The sequence below is a fragment of the Cyanistes caeruleus genome, chromosome 32, assembly GCF_971803275.1.
Source record: "Cyanistes caeruleus chromosome 32, bCyaCae1.hap1.1, whole genome shotgun sequence".
Taxonomy (NCBI): Eukaryota; Metazoa; Chordata; class Aves; order Passeriformes; family Paridae; genus Cyanistes; species Cyanistes caeruleus.
The window spans coordinates 2,777,109-2,797,093 of NC_141733.1; the positions used below are offsets into that span (position 1 = coordinate 2,777,109).

At 48.8% G+C, this 19,985-nt stretch overlaps 1 protein-coding gene and 1 long non-coding RNA gene across 2 annotated transcripts; both read right to left on the minus strand.

Annotated features, from left to right (window-relative positions):
* Window positions 1-2,497: 2,497 nt before the first annotated feature.
* LOC111940559 (keratin, type II cytoskeletal 4-like) lies at window positions 2,498-9,692 on the minus strand. The gene is made up of 9 exons (XM_023943290.2): window positions 9,147-9,692; window positions 7,828-8,042; window positions 6,734-6,794; window positions 6,364-6,459; window positions 5,412-5,576; window positions 4,873-4,998; window positions 4,076-4,296; window positions 3,690-3,718; window positions 2,498-3,575 (listed from the first exon to the last, which is right to left on the minus strand). Exons 1-9 carry the CDS (start codon window positions 9,690-9,692, stop codon window positions 3,181-3,183), a joined length of 1,854 nt encoding a protein of 617 aa, XP_023799058.1. The 3' UTR covers window positions 2,498-3,180.
* A 5,307-nt stretch (window positions 9,693-14,999) lies between these two features.
* Window positions 15,000-19,409, minus strand: LOC147647942 (uncharacterized). The gene is made up of 2 exons (XR_015281291.1): window positions 19,104-19,409; window positions 15,000-18,908 (listed from the first exon to the last, which is right to left on the minus strand). It is a non-coding gene; the product is annotated as an uncharacterized LOC147647942 (long non-coding RNA).
* Between the last annotated feature and the right edge of the window lie 576 nt (window positions 19,410-19,985).

Genomic DNA, 19,985 nt, shown 5'->3' on the forward strand with positions numbered 1-19,985 from the left:
TTTGGAAAATGTGGGTATGAAACTGGAATGTCATTTGAAATTCATAAACATCCATTGCCTTGATGATTTGCATAAAATTCAAAGCCAGGGTGTGATGGGAAAATTAGATTTTGTCTTCATGGTTCCTTGACCCCAGTAAAGGCAACTTGTCCTGAAGCTGAAAAACGGGTTCAGATCAGATGTTAGAGCTGAGTGAATGTAATGGGATTAAAGGTGGGGCTGCCAAGAAGAAAGAAGGAATTGTCACTTTAGGCTCCCATACTGTTCTCCCCTTGGCTTGTTATCCACTGGGTATGTGAGCGATGCAAAGGCCACCTGAAAAACACTCCCTTTCCTTCTCGGGGTGGCTGGTGGTGTGGAGGAGCCAAGGGTTTGGGAAACACAGAGGCAGATGTGGCATTTTCATCTATCTGTTTGGATCAACTCTGCCAGGCTCTGTATTCAAGCTGAAAGAGGGGAAAGTTGAAGTTAAATATATGGAAGAAATTCCTTCTATGAGGGTGGAGAGGCTAAAGATCCTAGAATGGATTTCCCAGAGGAGCTGTGGCTGCCCCATCCCTGGAAGTGTCCAAGGCAAGGCTGGACAGGGCTTGGAGCAGCCTGGGATAGTGGGAGGTGTCCCGGCCCATGCCAGGGGGTGGAATGAGATGGTTTATAAGATCCCTTGTAACCCAACCATTCCATGAATCCATAGTTTTAGACTATCAATTTACAAAAGAGTCTATCAAGACTGACACTGTGCAGGATTTGACCTCCATCCACCCCAAACCCACATTCCCGGCTTTTTTCTCTCCAAAATACCCTGATCTACATGAACATTTTCACGCAGGCAGCAGTAAATGTGGGTTTTGCAATAGCTGGAAGTTGAGGACAGGGATGATTAAAGGTTTTCTCCCAGAAATACAAGAGCTGCCAGACTGCTTTTATCCCCTGGGGTGTTTGCCTGGTGTTTGGTGTTCAGGTATTGCTTTGCAGGGAGATGATCAACATAAATTATGAGCTGTTGGGGCACTGGAAGCTTCTTGTTTGGGGTGTTTCTGCTTGGTATTTACATAGAAATGAGATGGAGCCCGAGTTGTGTTCATGGAGCAGAAAAGATGAAGACAACATTTCCAAAAACATCTTTAGTGGGGTGAGTTTTTCTTTCTCACCAAAGGCTGACCCACTTGGCTTTTACCACCCCTCAGCCACTGTGGCATTTATTAAAATAGAATTAGTGCTCTGCTTCCTGTTGATCACATCCAATATACCACAAGGGGAGCTGGAATGCCTGATGCTGGGAGAACAGCAGAGGCTGGAACTCATACTGTGGTGGGTTCATCCCCACCCTGCCAGCAAGGACAGACCAAGTCTTGGATGGGGGCTGAGCTCATTTTCCAGCCCTGAAGAAGTTGAGGGAAAGAAGCCATGAGTCAGCAGGGAAGGTCTTGGAAGTGGAGTGGGACATGGGGGAATAAATTACAGCCCCTGGGTTTTGGTGAGCCTTTCATGGGCAGATGAACCTGCCCACACCCTGTGCTGTTCCAGGCTGGACAAGGACATGGGGATTTCTCCAACGGTGATGCAGAGATGGCTCAGGGACTGTTGGCTGTGCCATGGGGAGCTGTGGGAAGGGAGGAGTGGCAGGGCTGGCTGGTTTTCCCGTGATTGCCGCTGTGCATCCAGCTGGGTTGAGCTGTCACCATGGCAATATCCTCCCAAGTTGTAGAGACCAGTGGGTGACTGTCTAGGAGAACTGGGAGCCCTGCAGAACTCCAGAAGCATTGGGACAACACTCAAGCATCTGGTGGGATTTTTGGGGTGTCCTGTGCAGGGCCAGGAATGGGATTCACTGATCCTTGTGGGTCCCTTCCCACCCAGGATATTCCGTGATTCTGTGACACTCACACAGAAAAAGGAGAGGACTGTGTGATTTCTCCTAAATCCCAGTTTCCTAAAATTGTGTGTGTGTGAGGGGGGGGGGGGTGGTTTCTCCCTGGAAGGGATGATGGAGGGACATGTCCAGCCACATCTCCAGACCCTGCTCTTTGTGTGAGTTCACATATTTTAAGGAAGATGAGGATTAGGAAGAAGCCCCGGGTGCTACATTTTGGGAAACTGAATTTTCTTCTTTCTTCTAAGATCAACCTACTCTTGTGAGAGGGCTTCATGGGTGTGGTGTGGGATTATTTTCCTGTTACTCCCTGAGCTGGTTCTCACTGATTTCTTTAAACAAGGATCTGGCTGCCTTTTTGTTCTGTCTCCAGAGATCCCAGACACTGTGAGAGAACCCAAGCAAACTGCATGTCCCACAGATGGTTAAGAAGCCTGCTTTCCAGACTTCCTTGTGGCCACAGTAATCAGTGGATGGAATAAAGGTATGCAAAGGTGCTTCAGGAAGGAAAGCAGACAAAAACTTCTTGAAGCTCCAAACTCCACCCATTGGGAGATTCAGGTTTGAGGAAATTTCTATGATTTGCAATATCAGGTAGGGAAATAAAGCCCAGGCAGTGCAGCATGAATTATGCATGGAGTTTATTGAAGGTACAGCTGAAAGTCTGGAGTAAGCGAAGGGTAATAACTCTGTTCACTTACACATTAAAAGCTTTAACTCCGTCTATTGCACACAGGACAAACAACGCATGCATTTAACTACAGAAATATAAGGTGCTCGTTGGGGTGTAATTAAAATCTGCTCTACCAAACGCAGTGTAGCAACCTGGGCCAATTTACATAGGCATTCCCAACACTCTTGTAAACAGGAAAAATTGGATTTTCTGCTGTCATTAAAGATTTTAAATTACAGCTGCAGCTTTGTCTTGGACAATTAAATTGTGGCTTCTCTCTCTGAAGTTGGGATGACCAAATTTTTCATCCTTTTGCAATAGCTGCATTAGGGAAAGAAAATCTCTGCTGGAAAGGGGTCAAGCAGGGCAGGGTGATTGAAAAGCCAGGATGATGTGTGGAGACAGGAATGCTCTCTGAAATGAAAATCTCACCTGGCTGAGGGGGGCAGGGGAGGGTTTCCCCCAAGAAAGACATCAGGGAGAGGGTGGGTTTTGTTTGGCAAAGGGTTTAGGCAGAGCGATGTTCTAGCGCATGGTTGTGTGATCCCTGTGGCTGCCAGAGGGAGGGGGAATACTGTTTTATTGCAGAAATGCTGATTATTATAAAATCTGCCGTGTCAGGCCCCACTGGTCTCTACCGGGTCGTCCTGACCACGCGTACGGCTGTGCTGAACCTGTTCCCACAGACCCCCGGGGGCCCGGGGATGAGCACGGGCCCGGCCCCGCACTGCTCCACCCCCGCGCACACCACGTTGCCCAGGTTGCCCAGGTTGCCCATCCCGGGGGCGCACTGAACCCCATCCACCCCCGTGAGTACTTCCCTCCCCACGCAGCCAACCGCGCTTCTGGCCCCGAATCCTGCCCCGACCTTGGGGACACAATCCACGCTCCGTGTGCTGAACCCGGCGTTGCCGAAGGACGAGACCATGCCCAGCCCCGCGCCGGCCCCTCCGGTCTTGACCGTGCATTTGCCTCCGATTCCAGACAAGGATCTGCACTCCCCGACCGTGCCCCCGCCGCTGACCACGGCTGCAGGAGAAAAACAGGCTCGGTCACGCCCAGAGCAGCGAAAACCCGGCTTAAAAGGAGCGAAACAAGCTTTAAAGGCTTGTAAGGAAATTAAGCGGGGGTTCATTAACTCACCTACGCTCACAGGGTTGCCGGTGCATATCCTGTCAAGGAAAGAAATGTCTCAGAGATGTATTTAGGGACATACTCCTCAAATTCACAGCAAATAGAGCCCAGACACTGCCCCCTTAGAAACCTGACACGTCCTTTGGCTCTTTAGGTGCACCTGCTGAGAGATGCCTTCTCAAATTGCCCACCAAAGCATTGCAGGGTTGGATCCCTAATTCCATGGTCATACTAATATTCCATCCTCTTTTTGGATGAGAGTGTGATTCCCTCTGCATCCAGTGGGAGGGAAAAGAGACCCTGCTCCCCTCTGCAGCCCTGAGTGCAGCATTTCTTTCTCCTCCTGTTGTCTTTTGCTGACCATCCTTACAAGGTGCATCCAGGGCTGCTCCTACCTGCTCTCTTCTCCCTCCAGCAGTGTCCTGTAAGTGGCAATCTCAATGTCCAGGGCCAGCTTGACATTGAGCAGTTCCTGGTAGTCCCTGAGCAGACAGGCCATCTTGTCCTTGGCCTGCTGCAGAGCTGTCTGCAGATCAATCAGCTTCTGTCGGGCATCCTTGAGGGCGCAGTCTCCCCGTTGCTCGGCATCACAGATGGCTGTCTGCAGGGCTGAGATCTGGGGACAGCCACAAGAGGACATTCCCACAAAGCTTCAGTAAAGTGAAGCCCACCCAGTCCCATCTCCTTCCATGGGCAGGGACACCTTCCACTAGCCCAGGCTGCTCCAAGCCACATCCAACCTGGCCTTGAACACTTCCAGACATAATTTCTCTGGGCAAGAGGGCAGCCAAGGGTAATGTTAAGGGGTATCTCCACAGCGTTGCTCATATGACCCCTTATTTCTCAGCCATCAAGTGCCAGATAGCCAAGATTTAGGTTGAATTTGTGGTGGCCAAGCTATTTGGGATGAATGGGATGGGATCTGTTGGCTGCAACCTGGTGGGATGTTGACTGTATCCTGGTGGGAGCCCAGAGCAAACACTGATTCTGGTACCTGCAAACCAACACACTTCTTATTTGCCAAGTGAAAAATAAATCTGCTTTTTTGTGTGCATGAACAGCAGATTAGAAGTTAAGATAGATCTAATCTGGGGTAGGGGGTTCTTTTCAGCTCCACAGAGTAGGAGCTGGTAGGACAATGCCCTCTGATGGAGGAGCTGCCTTCCCATATGGATCCATCCCTTGGTCCTACCTGTTTCTTCACGTTGTCTGACTCACACTGCAGCTTCTGGATCATCCTGTTGAGCTCAGCAATCTCGCTCTGGTTGTTCCTCAGGTCATCACAGAACTTGCCTCGGCTGCTGTGGAGTTCCTCCAGCTGTTGCACAGGAAGAGAATGATGTCAGGGCACCCAAATCACCCCTTCCCAGGGCCCCCTACCTTCCTGGGAAGATGGAAATCTCTGGAGCTGCACCAAGGTTGGTGTCCCCAGGGCACCACCCAGACACGGCCTCAACCTGGACAAGATGACAGTCTCAGGTGAGTCCTGGACTTGCTGATCTTGGAGGTCAGGGTGCATGAAAGGGATACCTCTAGACACTGATCTGCTCTGCTTGTATCAAAATGTCTCAAACCACAATTTTAAGGTTGGTTTGGGTTTGGGGTTTTTTTGGTACAACTTTCTTAAGCAAACTGAAGCTAATACACAATGTGAGGTGTATTAAAATTGCATCATGGAGGACAGGAATGATCTCAGAAATGGTCTGTCATGGAAATTCATGGAATACTCACCCTGGTTTGGTAGAAAGCCTCCACCTCGGCCTTGCTTTTCTGGGCAATCTCCTCGTAGCAGCACTCCACGCTTTTGATGATGCCCTCCATGTCAAGGTCCCGGCTGTTGTCCATTTGCACGATGACAGAGGTGTCACACAGCTGACAGTCCAGCTGAGCCCTCTCCTGCAGGACCAGAGCATTTGTTCAATTCCCTCAACCAGCCCCAGCCAGGCCAGCAGCAGCCCCAGCAAGGAGGGTCTGGTTGGAGGAGGTTCTCCCCTGAACTCCCAACATGGGATTCTCCAGTTGGGCAACTCATGTCCAGCAAGACCTGACAGCTGGGACCTGTTTCTGTGGTACAACATGGGATGGCTGTGTGCAGTTCCCTAAGGAAGAGCAGACAATCCTGGTGGAGCAACACACTCCTGCATTACTGGCTGTGCCAGTGCTTTCCTGGACTGGGAATCCTTTGAGTGTGAGGTCTTTGGGCTCCACTGACCCCCGCTGAGGGTGTTTAGCTCAAAAAGGTGTCAATGCAAAGTGTCCCCTGTGTAAAAACTTCTGTTTTTACACACCTGTCAAAAAAACCCAGTTAAAAACTTTTGGAATTTTAGACAGAAGTGTTATTTGCATAAAAATATTTTGACTAATGTAAAAAAAAAACAAGTGGTAGAAGTATTTGGGCAGCCCAGGGGTGGTTTGGATTAGACTTTGAGAGGTTTTCACGCAAAAGATCTCTCCCCTTGTGGGCAGCAATATAGAAGACAACCAAGAACCCCTTTGCCTTCCCAAAGTAGGTAGATGTAGATTTAGAGGTATCAAATACATCTAAAAGACATTTAGTTCTGGGCTGCAATTCCAGGATTTTCAGAAAAGACACCTTTCCCTGTACTCTAGGTGTAAGACTTGGGTGGGGAGGGCAGGAGGTGATGCCTCACCTCAGGGAGCAGATTGGGCCAGGAGCTCTTACCTCAGCGTAGATGCACTTCAGGAACTCTAGCTGCTGCCGCAGGAGACCCACCCTCACCTCCAGCTCCTCCTTGGTCAGGTAGAGACAATCCACATCCTGGAGAGATACCAGGAATTTGGTGAAAAGAGGTGAAGGAACGACTGTGACAAATATCAGGTTTTCTTTGGATTTGGAGGAAACCCTACCATTTCCAGCCCTTAGCAGGATGTGGGTTTGGGCTGCATGTGATGAAAACCTCAGAGAGGCCCTTCAGATTCCTTGGGTTGCCTGAGTTTTGGGGCATCAGGCTGTGTCATGGTGTCAGGACTCCCCACTTTTCCCACTGATCTCACACCTGGTGTTTGTCTACCCTCAGCTGGTCCTGACTCACCTTCTTGAGTACCACAAACTCATTTTCTGCTGCTGTGCGCTTGTTGATCTCATCTTCATACCTGCAGGAAAGTGGAGTAGGGGAATGCTGAGCCCTGGGGTCCACATTTCCATCACCCATCCATCCAGTGCAGACCATGGGAAATGAGATGCACCTCATTTTTTATCATTATTTTTGCTTTGTTGCTGTTTCTTACCCCTTCACTGGGCTTTACTCAGCCATTTTAGCCATGCCAGTGGTTTGGGTGGCTGGAGTCAGAAAATCCAGCCAAGCCACCAGAAATGCAAAGCTGGAGGGTTGGATTGCTGCTTCCAGCCCTTCTGCTTTGTGAGATGTTTTTCCAGAGCATCTAGGACTCTGCTCAGAGTGTTTATGAGGATACTGTGGCCAAAATGCCTCAGGGGAAGGTCAGGAGCTTGAGCAACCTGTGAAACTCCGGGGTGCAGTGAGGAGCATAGTCAGGGCATAATGACTCAGTAATTGGGACCTGCAAGAACTTTCACAAGATGCTGATTCTGTGAGTTGGACATGCTCAGAGGTGGCTCAGCAAGAAAAAAACACCTGAGATGATGAACTCTGGTGAAGGTTGATCCAGTGACCTGGTTTGTGGCTTAGCAGGGCACACAGGGAGATATTAATAAGTATCTACACCTTAAATTAAAAAAAAAGTAAACAATTCTCATATTCCCTCTGGAAAGAGAGAATGAATCCCAACATGATGTGGGTAAAGAGTGGGATGGAGAAAATTGGCTGAGGGTTTTGTTTGTTTTGTGGGAATGGATGGCATTGGGGAAGATGCAGGCACAGGTGATCAGGGAGATTTGATATGTCAAACCACCAGGGTGTGCAGGAGGCAAAGTGGTTTCCTATCCTGCTGCCTAAGGAAACTGGGCTTGAAAACATCTCCCAGTCCATCAGCAGCATCTCCAGTGCAGCACTGGATGCCCAGTGCAGGAAATTTGCCCAGTACTGTGGTGACTTGCCCTGTGCCCCAGTTTGTTGATCCATCCAGTGCAATTTCCTTAGATTCACACTCAGGAACACCACCCAGTCCAGCAACATCTAAGTCTGCAGCTTCCCTGTGTGTAACTTACTTGCACTTGAACTCCTGAACCAGATCCCGCAGGCACCGCTCCTCGTTCTCCAGCCGCTCACGCTCCCCCATCACACACTCCAACTGCTTCCTCAGGTTGCAGATGAAGTTCTCAAAAACAGGCTCCAAGTTTCTCCGGGATGCTGGGAGCACATACTGCTGCAGCAGCTCCCACTTGGTGGTCAGCACCTTGTTCTGCTGCTCCAGCAGCCTCACCTGGGCAGGGAAGAGATGGGAGAGTCAGACTCTCCTGTCGCAGGATTTCTGCACTTCCCAAACGGAAAAGTGAGAATCAAATCAGAATTGCAAATGGTCAGGTGCTGCTGTCTCAGGGGCCTGAGTAGGACCAGCATCTTCTCTGAGCTAAACCGGTTCTACCCAGGACTCGAATCTCAGGCTGAGCAACATCGGTGCCTTCACTCTGTGTTGCGGCCAAACCACCTCCCCTCCTCCTCCAGAACCAGATCCTCGGCCTTCTGATGGGCCCAGGGTAGTAACAAGTCTTGCTCAGCACTAAGAGCTCCATCCAGGACTTCATTTGGATGTATCTGATTTAAACTCCAATTGTGGATACTTATCATGTCTTTCCACTTCTAGATGAAAGGGCTCTCTAGGAGCTTGATGGGTCATGAATAAGTCATTTTACAAATGGGAAGAAGCAGGAGTTGCTGCTCCTGAGTGGATTCAGTTTTTCCAGTTTCAGAGAACAACTCTCCAGGAAAATCAAGATCAGATCAGACAGAGCAGATTTTCTTTGCTGTTTGAAAAATTCTTTCCCATAACAGGTCTCTAAAAAGTCATGAAAACCCTTAAATATAGGCAAGAAAATAATGATAAATTACATCCTTTTAGGAAATCTCAAAATAATTTTGTTCACAGAGTGAAGGGACAGAGAAATTAAAATATTAAAATCCTCCCATTTTTAGTCAAATTCATCCTTCCACATCACCCTCATGAAACACATACTATTTTAAGAATGCAGGAGTACTTTGGAGTTTATAGATTTGTGAGAGAAATATCAGATTATACACTTGAAATAAATTTTCTGTCCTTCTGTGTCTTCATCTCATCACTCACATGTTTGGATTTACTACATCGCCTGGAGCTCTTTAAAAGGTTGTTGACCATCCAAAGGTACAACACTGGTAGTACTGCCTTGGTTCAAGGCTTAAATCCAGAGGATCTCCAGGCCAGGACCACCATGGTTCATCAGAAATGTTAAAATACCAGGGCACCAAGAGAAATAGCTCCCAATGTTGTCTCTGGGGACATGCACCCTTCGGAGCTGAGGGACACGGGGCAGAGAAAGTGGGGTCTCACCTTGTCAATGAAACAGGCAAACTGGTTGTTGAGATTCTTGATCTGCTCCTTCTCATGGGTCCGCACTTGGCACTCCTCAGGATCCACGCCTACGCACAGGGGCTTGAGGAGCTCTGGGTGGATGCTGACGCCGCGAATCCCCTCGGACCTCCCACCGCCGAGGCCAATGCTGATGCCACTGCCGTAGCCCCCCATGGCCACACCATCCCCGAGGCCTCTGTAGCTGCCCAGACCCCCAAAGCTCGCACAGTTCCCAAAGCCCACAACGGTGCCAAAGCGGCCCCCGCCATAAGCAACACCGCAGCGCCCAACACTGGCACCGCCGTAGATGCCACTGCGGCAGCTCCCACCGAAGGAAATTCTTTGCCCTCTGCCCAGATCACAGACACTGCGGCTGCTGAAGCCACCGATCCCACACCTCCGTCCCACGGGCTGGCACACGGAGGCCGAGCTGCTGTTGGCCCTGCCCAGGCCGCAGACGGCGGACGCTGAGGAAAATCCTCGTCTTCCCAAGATGGAGCCAGAGGTGTAGCACTGTCGGCTCATGGTGGCTGGGTTGGGCGGGCAGTGACGGCGATGCAGAGGAGCAAGAGAGGAGCAGCTACTGGAAGAAGGAGATCTCCTTTAACTCCTCTGAGGCAGAGCCCTTCTCCTTATATACATTTCAGGAGGTGCCTCAGATGCAAAAATTTAATTTATCCACTGGGTTTGGTCTGCCTGGCAGCAAGGAATGGCTTCCAACATTTTAAACCCACAGCAAACACTTCTATCTCATATGAAATAATGTGGAAATTAAAATAAACTGCTTTGCTTGCAAGCTTCAGTTTCAGGACTTATATTTTACTTAATTAATCTGCTTCCTTATTGTGTAATTATAGTTTAGCAAAATAATTCAAGGGGTTTTTATTCATGGCTTGTTTACGGTTTGGTTTCGCCACAGCGTTTAATTATGTTTCAGGACCTCCTGCAAAATGTCGTGGGGATGCCGCCCCTTTCAGGGTCCATGGCCAGCTCCGGGCGAGCTCTTGAGCAATGACCGCTGGTGACAGGGAGAGGGAAGGCGGATCCATCCCGGCTCAGCACTGACGTTGTTGGGAGCATTCTTGTAAGCATTTATTCCTTCTTCTTGTGGGGATGGCTGTGGCTCTTGGAGAGAATTCGGATGCTGACCAGCAGGATGGGGTTGGTGGTTTCCATACTGATGGAGCAGGAACCATGTCAGATGGGGCTGAGGATGAATTTGGTCATGGGGACAATGCTCTGGGAAATGGAGAGTTCACAGGATCATGGAGTCATGGAATGATTTGGCTTGGAAGGGACCTTAAACTTCATCTTATTCCACTCTCTGCCATGAGCAGGGATACCTTCCACTATCCCAGGTTGTTCTAAGCTTCATCCAATTTGGCCTTGGTCACTTCCAGGGAAGGAGCAACCACAGCTTCTCTGGGCAACCTGTGCTGGGCCCAAGGGGACTTCCACTGCCCCTTAGAATACATGAAACTGAGGATAAGACATTTATGGGAAATGACAGTGATTTATTACTGAGTTGTGTGCCCAGGGAAGGTGCTAAATTTGGAACATGGGTGTGATGGGACTGAGGCACACAGCAGATTCACGGGAACAGGAGAAGTAGCAAAGAAGTTGCAAACAAGTTGAAAAATAGCAGCTGGAGTGAAGGTTTTGCCTGGTCATCCCTTGACACATCTTTTTGACATTAAATCCCTCCAGTAGTATCTGGTAATGAGAAGACATCATACCTTCTTAATTAAAATTCTTAAAAATATTTCTGAATTTGCTTGGAAATAAAGCTACTTTTTGCCTTAAAAAGAGGGGTCTAATCACAGAAACACAAAGGATTGTAGAGCTTGCCCTGAGAAAACTTTACATCTTTACTGGGATTCTAGGGGGACTCTGTGCCATTTTCAATGTGAAATGCAGTGTCCTGAATTAAATGTCAGGAAAAGGAATCAGGATATTTAAAATATTTCCTGGAAGGGTCTTTCCTTTTTTTAAACAGGTCTGATAATGGGTTGAAATGAAAAGAAATACTATATTTAATTATAATCACATAGTAGTTCCAGTATAGTTATGTTGGTCTGAGTACATTGGGATGCACATCTTGCAGTGAGGTATACTTCCACAGTACGGAATCATGGAATGGTTTGTGTTGGAAGGCACCATAAAATTCATTCCAACCCCATGTTGTGGCCAGAAACACCTTTCACCATCCCAGATTACTCTCATTCGCAGATAGTTGGAGAAATCAAATGAGCTTTTTGGCACCGCATCCTTTGTGTCACTTTGAGGTAACCCAAACACCAGGACCTCTTGCATGCAAGTGAAAAGAGAAGAAATATTTTGGAAATTAGTTTTATTTTGAGCCAATCCCTGGAGAAGACACTGGATGTGTGGTCTGAAGCCAAATGTGGAGCACTGCCTGGGGACAGGGCATTCACAGATAGGACAAAGCATCATTGAGCCCTTAGGGAGGTCCAGACATGACCTTCATGAACTTTCTTAGGTTGGTACAACCACAGGCAAGCCAAAACCAGGGAGAAGCTATGCTCTAGTCCTGCTTTCTGTGTGGCCCAGCCCTGCATAGCTGTGGGATCAGGAGCAGCCACTGCTCCGAGCTCTGCTGCCCAGCAGGACCACAGAAAGACTGCATCTTGTCTTCATGCCAAGAAACACACTGCCCTTTTCCCCAGAGGACAACAACTTTCCAGTTTTTCCAGCTGTGAGAAATCTGCATCTAGCTGGGGTCAGGTCCCAGTTATCCCCTGTATCTCTACTCAGCCACCATGGACTACTTTGTGCCACATGGGTGGCACACATTTCAGGGCTGCAGAGACTCCAAATCCCTGGGGTTTTTTTTTTGAAAACTGGGAAAATGCTGCTCATGGGACAATCACCCTCCACCAGCTGCAAGCCCTGTGATCTTCTTGTGTATGAAGAGTAGTCGGGCTGTTCCTCCACAACAAACCTGATCTTCAACCTCTTGCTCCTGCTCCTGTCCCTAAGAAGTGGCTTTTCCAGGTGCCCAGCCTAGCACATCAGAGGAAGTTAGTCCAGGGCAGCGCCTGTGGTTTGCAGCTGCTGAGCTTTCACAAAGCCGGTTCGGAGTCACGTGGTGGAGGTTCCACCAACTTCAAAGCAGGAAGGATTCCGATGGGATTTGGGCTTCCCAGGAGAAGGGTTTCAATGGCTTTCATGCACAGGTCATCTTCGTTGACATCTTTTCACATGTCCACATTTTGTCCTGGCTGGTTGTGGGTGAGATGGTGTTGGCAGAGAGGGACCAACCTTCCTCTTTCCAAGGAGGATATGAAACCGCTTCTCTCAGGGATTCATCTTTGATCTAAACCTACAGCTTCCATCCAGGTTTACAGGGGAAACCCCTGAGCTGCCTGGCCATAAACATTCCTTGAGCTGTGGTGGCTTTCATGAGACTTTAACACCTTTGAGATTTACATGTGCCCAGATAAATTCATTCTGGTTAAGCACCTACTAAACTGGGACCTGCAAAGCCACCCCTGCAGACAGGGAGAGCCTGGGGGCTTTTCCAACCTCTTGTTGGGATTCTGGCAGGAAAAAACATCCAACAGCCTCCTGTTGATGTGGCTCCTGTTGAGCCACTTTCCAAAGTGCTTTTCTCACTTTGTCCCAGTGAGAAAAGCACTTTTTAAGACTCTCTCCTCAAAAAGCGGGGCTGTCAGGGCCTGGTGGTAGTGGTGCACTCCCTCCCTCCCTGCAGGCTGGGCAGTTTTTGTGGCTCCCTGCGGAAGGGACACAAAGTCACTATTAAAAGGGTTAATGAGGCCCCTGGGACACCTCCCACTGGTTTTGCTGGTCCTGCTCTCCAAAGGTGGCTGTTACCCATCTCTTAAATGCAGCTTGATTTGGCTCCCACATCAAAGCAGACAGGGATTAGTGGGGAGTGGGGTATAGGTTGTGGTCTGAAACTGGGAACCAATAACATTTCTCCACAGCTGCTCTTCACCCTCACCCTGAGTTGTCCCCATCCATTTATGCTGCTTTGGGGCAAGGAGATGGAAAAGATAATTCCTGAGGTTCCCTCCAGGCTGTTTCATGATTCCTGCCCATATGTTCTGCTTGCATTTGAGGTGTTCTCAGGTATGACCTTCCCAAAACTGCTGGACTGTGGGTGACCTGCGTGGTCCCGTCACCAGTGTTGGGATGTTGTGACAGTCTGCTCAGAGAAAAAAATGAGCTAATAGGATCCACCTGTGTGCCCTGGCAGCCAGGAGGGACAACACCTCCTGAGGGCACCAGGCCCAGCCCAGCCAGGCCAGGGAGGGGGATTGTCCTTGCTCTGGGCTGAGGGAGCCTCACCTCTATTTGGGGTGCAGGTTTGGGTGCCACAATGTAAGGAAGACCTAAAGGTTTGGAGAGGGTCCAAAGGAGGGACATGGGGATGGAGAAGGGTCTGGAGGGGCCACATGAAGTCAGCCTGGAGGAGACTGAGGGAAGACTTGTCAGGGTCTGCATCTTCATCTCAGGAGGCAGCTCCAATCTCTGCTCTCTGTGAGCAGGGACAGGACCCAGGGAACAGCTGGAGCTGTGTCAGGAGAACTAGGTTGGATATTGGGAAAAGGTTCTGCCTGCAGAGGGTCGTCAGCCACTGAACAAGTTCCCTAGGGAATTGTCATGGGCCCAAGGCTGCCAGAGCTCCAGGAGCCTTTGGACAGCACTGTCAGGTGCATGACTTTTGAGATTTTTTGGCATGTCTTGTACAGGGTCACAAGCTGGAGTGATGATTTGGGTGTGTCCTTTCCAACTCAGGATATTCCATGGTTCTATAAAATGTCCTTCCTCAAGATGATGTCTCATGCGAGGAACATATGCAAGAGACAAAGAGGGTTTGTACCGACCATCATAAGTCCACCCCTTTCTTTGTAACATTCCTCCTTTGCATAGGAATTTGTAAGGCATTTTGACATCATCCAGACAACTTTGTGTCAGCACTCAGGGCTGAGGGATCACAGGGGCTGTAAGTAATGAGGTGGGATCAGAGTGGTGATGTCAAGATGAAAGCAGAGCAGCCAGGAAGGAGCACTGGAGGGAGTCACCCTGTGGAAAAAGAGCCCCCCCCAAGGGCACAAGGTGTCCACTGGAAGAGTTTTTTGGGGAAAGGTTGGCAAAAAATCTCCCATGGGGAGATGGCATCAGATTTGGAGGTGGAAAATAAGGGTGTGCTGATTCACAGGATAGTTGTCTCATCTCTTCTATGGTACAGATGGTTTTAATCAGAAAACTTGTTTCTTCATGCACAGAGCCAACTGGGGACTCCAGAGATGCCTTCTGGCATGCGAAAGGGGAGAGTGTGGGAGGAGGGAAATTCAGCCTCAGAATTTCAATTAGTTCCCATTGATATGTCTGGAAATCTGTCTGTGTGTCACACCAGTGTCTGCAGTAACACAGGGAGGAACTGCTCAGTGAGCAGGTGCTTGATGTAACAGAGTTAATTTAGCAAACTTTTGGTTTAGAGTTTTCTTTAAACCAAAAGTGAGGTGGAGGTGATGCACAAACATTTCATGCTGTTTGCTGGCAGCAGAGCAGAGAATGCTGAGATTTTATCAGCAAAACAATCTCTGTGCTGAATTTAAAAGTGAGGAAGGACAAGGAGAGACATTGGTTAGTGAGCTAAGCCGCTCACAGGCCATCTAAAAACAATACAGCAGGTGAGATCATCAATAAATAAAAACACTTCCAGCATGGGAGTCCTTTACCTAAATTCAGCTGCCTAAAAACCAGGCACCAAGTTGAAGAGAGAGAGACCATGAAGAGCTGATGAGGAGCTTGGGATCATCAAGGAAAAGATTGTTTTCTAAATCAACCATTGCAGGACAGCCTGAAGACGGGAGTCAGCAGGGCCTGGGAAGGGTGATCCTAGAGCAGAAGTTCTTATCTGTCCACAGCTGCCTCAGCAAAATAAAGGGACAAATTCGAAGCAGGAGAAATAACAATGGTGTGGTGAGCACCTATTCATTAAAATTCCCAGATGGACACGCAGATTAAGGAGATGACAGAAGGCTGAGCTTCTGGAGGATGTACCTATTACCTTGATGAATGGTTGGAGTTACTTTTGTGATTCATTTTGTCACCAACACACAGAAAACCTTGGTGTGTCAGCCCAGCAGTGGCAGCTCAGTGTGTGTGCTGTGTGCGATGGTTTCTCCACTGAAATAAGTGGAGATAAAGGCAGGATTTGTCCTGGAGGAGTTGGCAACCACCTCCATTTCAGCTCTAATACTCAGGAACATCTGCTCCAATGTTCCCTAAAGCCCCAGTGCTTTGGAGCAGCCGGATGGAACACTGGGCTCCATATTCTATTTCCCTGGCTCAGCAAAGCCTGCAGGGTTGGAACCTCCATTTCCACAGATTAGCACCCTGAATTGCCACAAAACCACATGTTCCTGGAGATAAGGCAAAGCAACAGTCATGGCACCTGTGGAGTTATGATCCCTACCCCAGCTGAGCAAGGTCATGGAATCAAAGAACCACAGGATGGTTTGGGCTGGAAGGGACCTGAAAGCTCATCTTGTTCTGCCCCCTGCCATGAGCAGTGACACCTTCCACTATCCCAGATTCCTCCAAGCCTTGTCCAGCCTGGCCTTGGATGCTTGCAGGGAGGGGGCAGCCACCACTTCCTTCAGAGGTGCAAAGTCACACTTTGATTTTATTGTTTCTGATGGGCATTCCTTCACTGCTTGACCTAAATCTCCTGTTTTGGGAAACTCTTCCATCCATGGCCAGAGATGAACCCATACTAGCTTTGAAATCCAGCTGGGCCCCTCTCAACATCCATTGGCACTAGACTTGGGAACCTGGGCTGCAAGAAAACCCAGCACTGAATGACTGGAAAAGAAAGCCAAGAAACAGCACAGAGAAATGGGAATGGAAAACCCTCCTGTGAATCCTTTCCTGGGCTGAGACCACAGCATGGGCAGCAGGCGGGGGGTGGGGGGTGGGTTCTGCCACTGTGCCCTGCTCAGGTGAGACCTCACCTGCAGAGCTACCCCAGCCCTGGGGCAGACAGGATGTGGAGCTGCTGGAGAGAGTCCAGGGGAGGACATGCAGATGATCAAAGGGATGGGGCAGCTGCTGTGAGAAAAGGCTGAGAGAATTTGGATTGTTCAGCCTGGAGAAGAGAAGGCTCTGGGGTGACCTAATTGTGGTTTTCCAGTGCTTGAAGGAGACAAGAAGAAACATAGAGAGAGACTATTTCTAAGGCCCTGGAGTGCCAGGACAAGGGGGAATGGCTTCCCACTGAAAGAAAGTAGTCTTAGATTAGGTATCAGGAAAAAATTCTTCTCTGTGAGGGTGGGGAGGCCCTGGCACAGGTTGCCCAGAGAAACTGTAGCAGCCCCATGCCTGGAAGTGTCCAAGGCCAGGTTGGACAAGGCTTGGAGCAGCCTGGGATTTTGGCAGGTGTCCCTGCCCATGGCAGGAGTGCCACTGGATGCGTGTGTGGGTCAGAGTGGAGAAGAGGAGGATCCAGGGAGACCTTGGAGCTACTTCCTGTGCCTAAAGGGGCTCCAAGAGAGCAGGAGAGGGACTTTGGATGATGGCCTGGAGTGCCAGGACAAGGGGAAATGGCTTCCCACTGGTAGAAGGCAGGGTTTGGGAAGAAATTCCTCCCTGTGAGGGTCAAAAGCCAGGTTGGACAGGGCTTGGAGCAGCCTGGGATAGTGGAAGGTGTCCCTGCCCATGGCAGGGATGGCATTAGATGCTTTCACATTCCTTCCAACCCAACCCATTCCATGAATCTCTATTCCCTGCCAACAGGACTCTCTGGCCATGCTTTTTGGAGAATCAAAAAAAGCCCATTAGCTAAACCTACATCTTTCTGGGCAAACTGTGCTGAGTGGGATCTTAGAAATTCACATTTTCATTTCTAGCCCAGCACCTGGATGATCGCAAGTGATTCAGGCATCCTCTTCCCCTTTGGCTTGACAGGATAGACACACTGGGGACACTCACTGGTGGAACTCCAGGGCAATTTCTCAGAGCAACAAACACACATTGATGTTTGGCCTTGTTACTCCCTTTGTTCTTGTTATTATGTGGTTGAATTTTCTTCCTTAATATCCCATGGGGAAATACACCTGCTGGGCACTGTGTGTGATCCCAGGGAGTGTGAAGCACCTACGTCTCTTGTTCCCCATGCAAAATGGTTTGCATGTGGAAATCTCAACGATCCAATGCCAGCTTAGTGTTCAAGGCATCCCAATAATTGCACCCCTAGTATTCCAAGCTCCTCCTTGGCTTCACATGGAGATCATTTCATGTTTTTTTTCCCTCCTGGGCATTTTTGCAATGCTGTCACTGCTCAGCTTAACCTTCCTGATCCCGTCTTCAGCCAGACTGCTCCCAAAGGACAGATGGGAGGCTTTACTTTCCCTTTAATTACTGAACACGACAACTGTGGCTTCCTCATCCTCATTTCATTAAGGGCTGACAAACGCCCTGGGCAGTCCCCAAAACGTCACTGCCCCTTTGAGCAACTCCTTTCAAGTCACTCCAAGAGTTCATGATAAAGGGGAGTAGTTGCTCCTGAGATTGCTACTGGGTTTGGCATAAGTGTCTGTCACGCCGCGGGGTTTAGCACCTCCTTCTCACCCAAACCCTCATCACTGTCACACACAGAACTCTGCAGTGCAGCTGTTTACCCTCATTCTGAATCCAGAGGTCTTGGATGCAGAGTTCACTCCTTTACCCTGCATCCTCATTCTTTGACCCCAAAACTGAACAAGAACCTTAAAGTCTGAAAGGTTTTATCCTTTCCCTTCTTTCTCCTTTATTCACACAGTAACTGCCAATCTAATTTTTGTTGCACAAAACAGCTCATTTCAAAGCAGCTGGCAGAAGTCCTGTTTAATTCCTTATCCCAGGTCAACATCTGGGCTCCTCCAGAGTTGGAAGTGCTCTTGTGCAATAATATTGTAGCTGATTCCTCCTTCCTTTACAGTTCAAAGCTTTGGAGCCTGTTCTGGGCCGTGCCATGGGATTTCTGACAGGGTCTTCATCCCAAAAATTGTCAATTTTCACATCAAAGGAGGTGTCACAAACTTTGTGCCTAAAGGTTGTAGAAAAGCTGCCATCAGGAGTGAATCCCCCTCATTTGCATCTCTTTTGGGGAAATGCAGAACTAATTATCTAATGGGAGTCTCCATCCTGCAGCTACAGCCCAGAATGAGGTGATTGACCACAGAAGAAAACACGTGAAGCCTCCCTTAATCTTGGAAATGAGTACCTCCCCCTCCTGAGCTGGGCTATGGCCAGTGAGCTGCGTGGAGCTGGGTGGAGACAGAGGATTCCCCACCTGAACCATGAAGAATATTGGCGGTAGTTTTGTTCCCATATAGAACCAGCCCATAAACCCTGGTGGGTAACACAGCCCAGCTCTATCACTGCCAAACTAGACTGTGCTGAACAGAAGGGTGTTTCAAGGAGAAAAGCAAATCCAACCTGCATTTCCCTATGGACAGAAAGGGAGGGATTTCTGCTCTTCAAACACATCTCAGCAATCCCAGCTCTCGCCTCCCCCAGCCCACCCTGCCCCACAGCACTCTTGCAGCACTGTCCAGCTCCCAGAGCCAGGACCAGTGACACTGTTTCACACTTGGCTGCTTTGCATGGTTGGTTGGGGCTTGGGTTCCTTTATTTTCTTTGGAGCAGATTTGTGTAGGGTGTTGTCTGTGGTCAGGAGCTTCCTCAAGCCACCTCAATGACACAGACCTGGAAAAAATGGAGAGGAACAATCACAGAATCACAGAATATTCTCATTTGGAAGGGACTCAAAAGGATCACCAAGTCCAACTTTTACAGAAATAAATCTGCTCATTTGTGCTCTGGGAAGAGCAAATCTCCTGAGAAGGTTTCATGGTTGTAGAAAAGAAACCTTGAACCCCTTAAGATTAGGTCAGAGTTTACCCATATGTTTGGTTTGTCCGCCAAAGAAATAGGTCCAATGTTCCTCATGTTCTAGGGCTGAAGAATCCAAAAAATTTGGGATTTCCACTAAAACCACCTTAAAAGGGAAGCTGTGTTAAGCAGAGAAGAAAAAAACCCTGCATGATCACACTTGGCTTTATCCAAGGAGGTGGAGAATCCTCCCCACACATTAAGCCTGGACCACAGGCTTGGAATATCTCTGTCCTGCCCTGATCCAACCTGTCACAAATCAGATCTCTGACCAAACCCTCCCCCCGCCCTCCCTTTAGTAACACTGACCACATCACAGGGAACAACTTGCTTTGGAATAAAGCATGGATTGTTGAGCCATCTGACTGCAAGGAATGAGTGTTGGCAGGTGGAACTAATTAAGGACTAATTTCTTACCTATCTATCCACAATCTGCTCTATTGCAGGTTCTTTGGATTTTGTTTGTTCTGACCTTTGTGGGGCTGCAGGGCTGAATATCCAACCTTGGATTTCCCATCAGTGCAGCTAGAAGTCCCTCCACCTTGGTGTGCTGGAACTAGTAACAATGGAGTATAGTAACTATGTTACTATACTATTACTAGTTACTATAGTAACTAGTAACAATGGGTGTAGTAAATTATGTGTTTGGTAATTAATAGAAAGTAATGTCTCAGGAGAAGAGACATCTTATTTGGGGTCAGAAAGGGGAAATAAAACCACTGGACTTCCCAGGAGCTGGAAATAGACTGATAACTGGATAGCCAAAAACAAAGAAGCCCAGATAATTCCTGATGGTCATTGCCTGGGTAAAAGATGCCGTAAATCTGCATCTGCTTCACAGAATCTCAGAATCACTGGGGCTGGAAAAGCCTTCCAGGATCATCGAGTCCA

What these genes read in the sequence shown, in the direction of transcription:
- LOC111940559 (XM_023943290.2), bottom strand. Translation starts at nt 9,692, where the DNA reads ATGAGCCGACAGTGCTACACCTCTGGCTCCATCTTGGGAAGACGAGGA. An exon ending in TTGCCTGTTTCATTGACAAG is followed by an intron (nt 8,043 to 9,146) that starts GTGAGACCCCAC and finishes TTCCCTGCCCAG; the next exon opens with GTGAGGCTGCTGGAGCAGCA. An exon ending in TGAAGTGCATCTACGCTGAG is followed by an intron (nt 5,577 to 6,363) that starts GTAAGAGCTCCT and finishes CTGGTCCTGCAG; the next exon opens with GAGAGGGCTCAGCTGGACTG.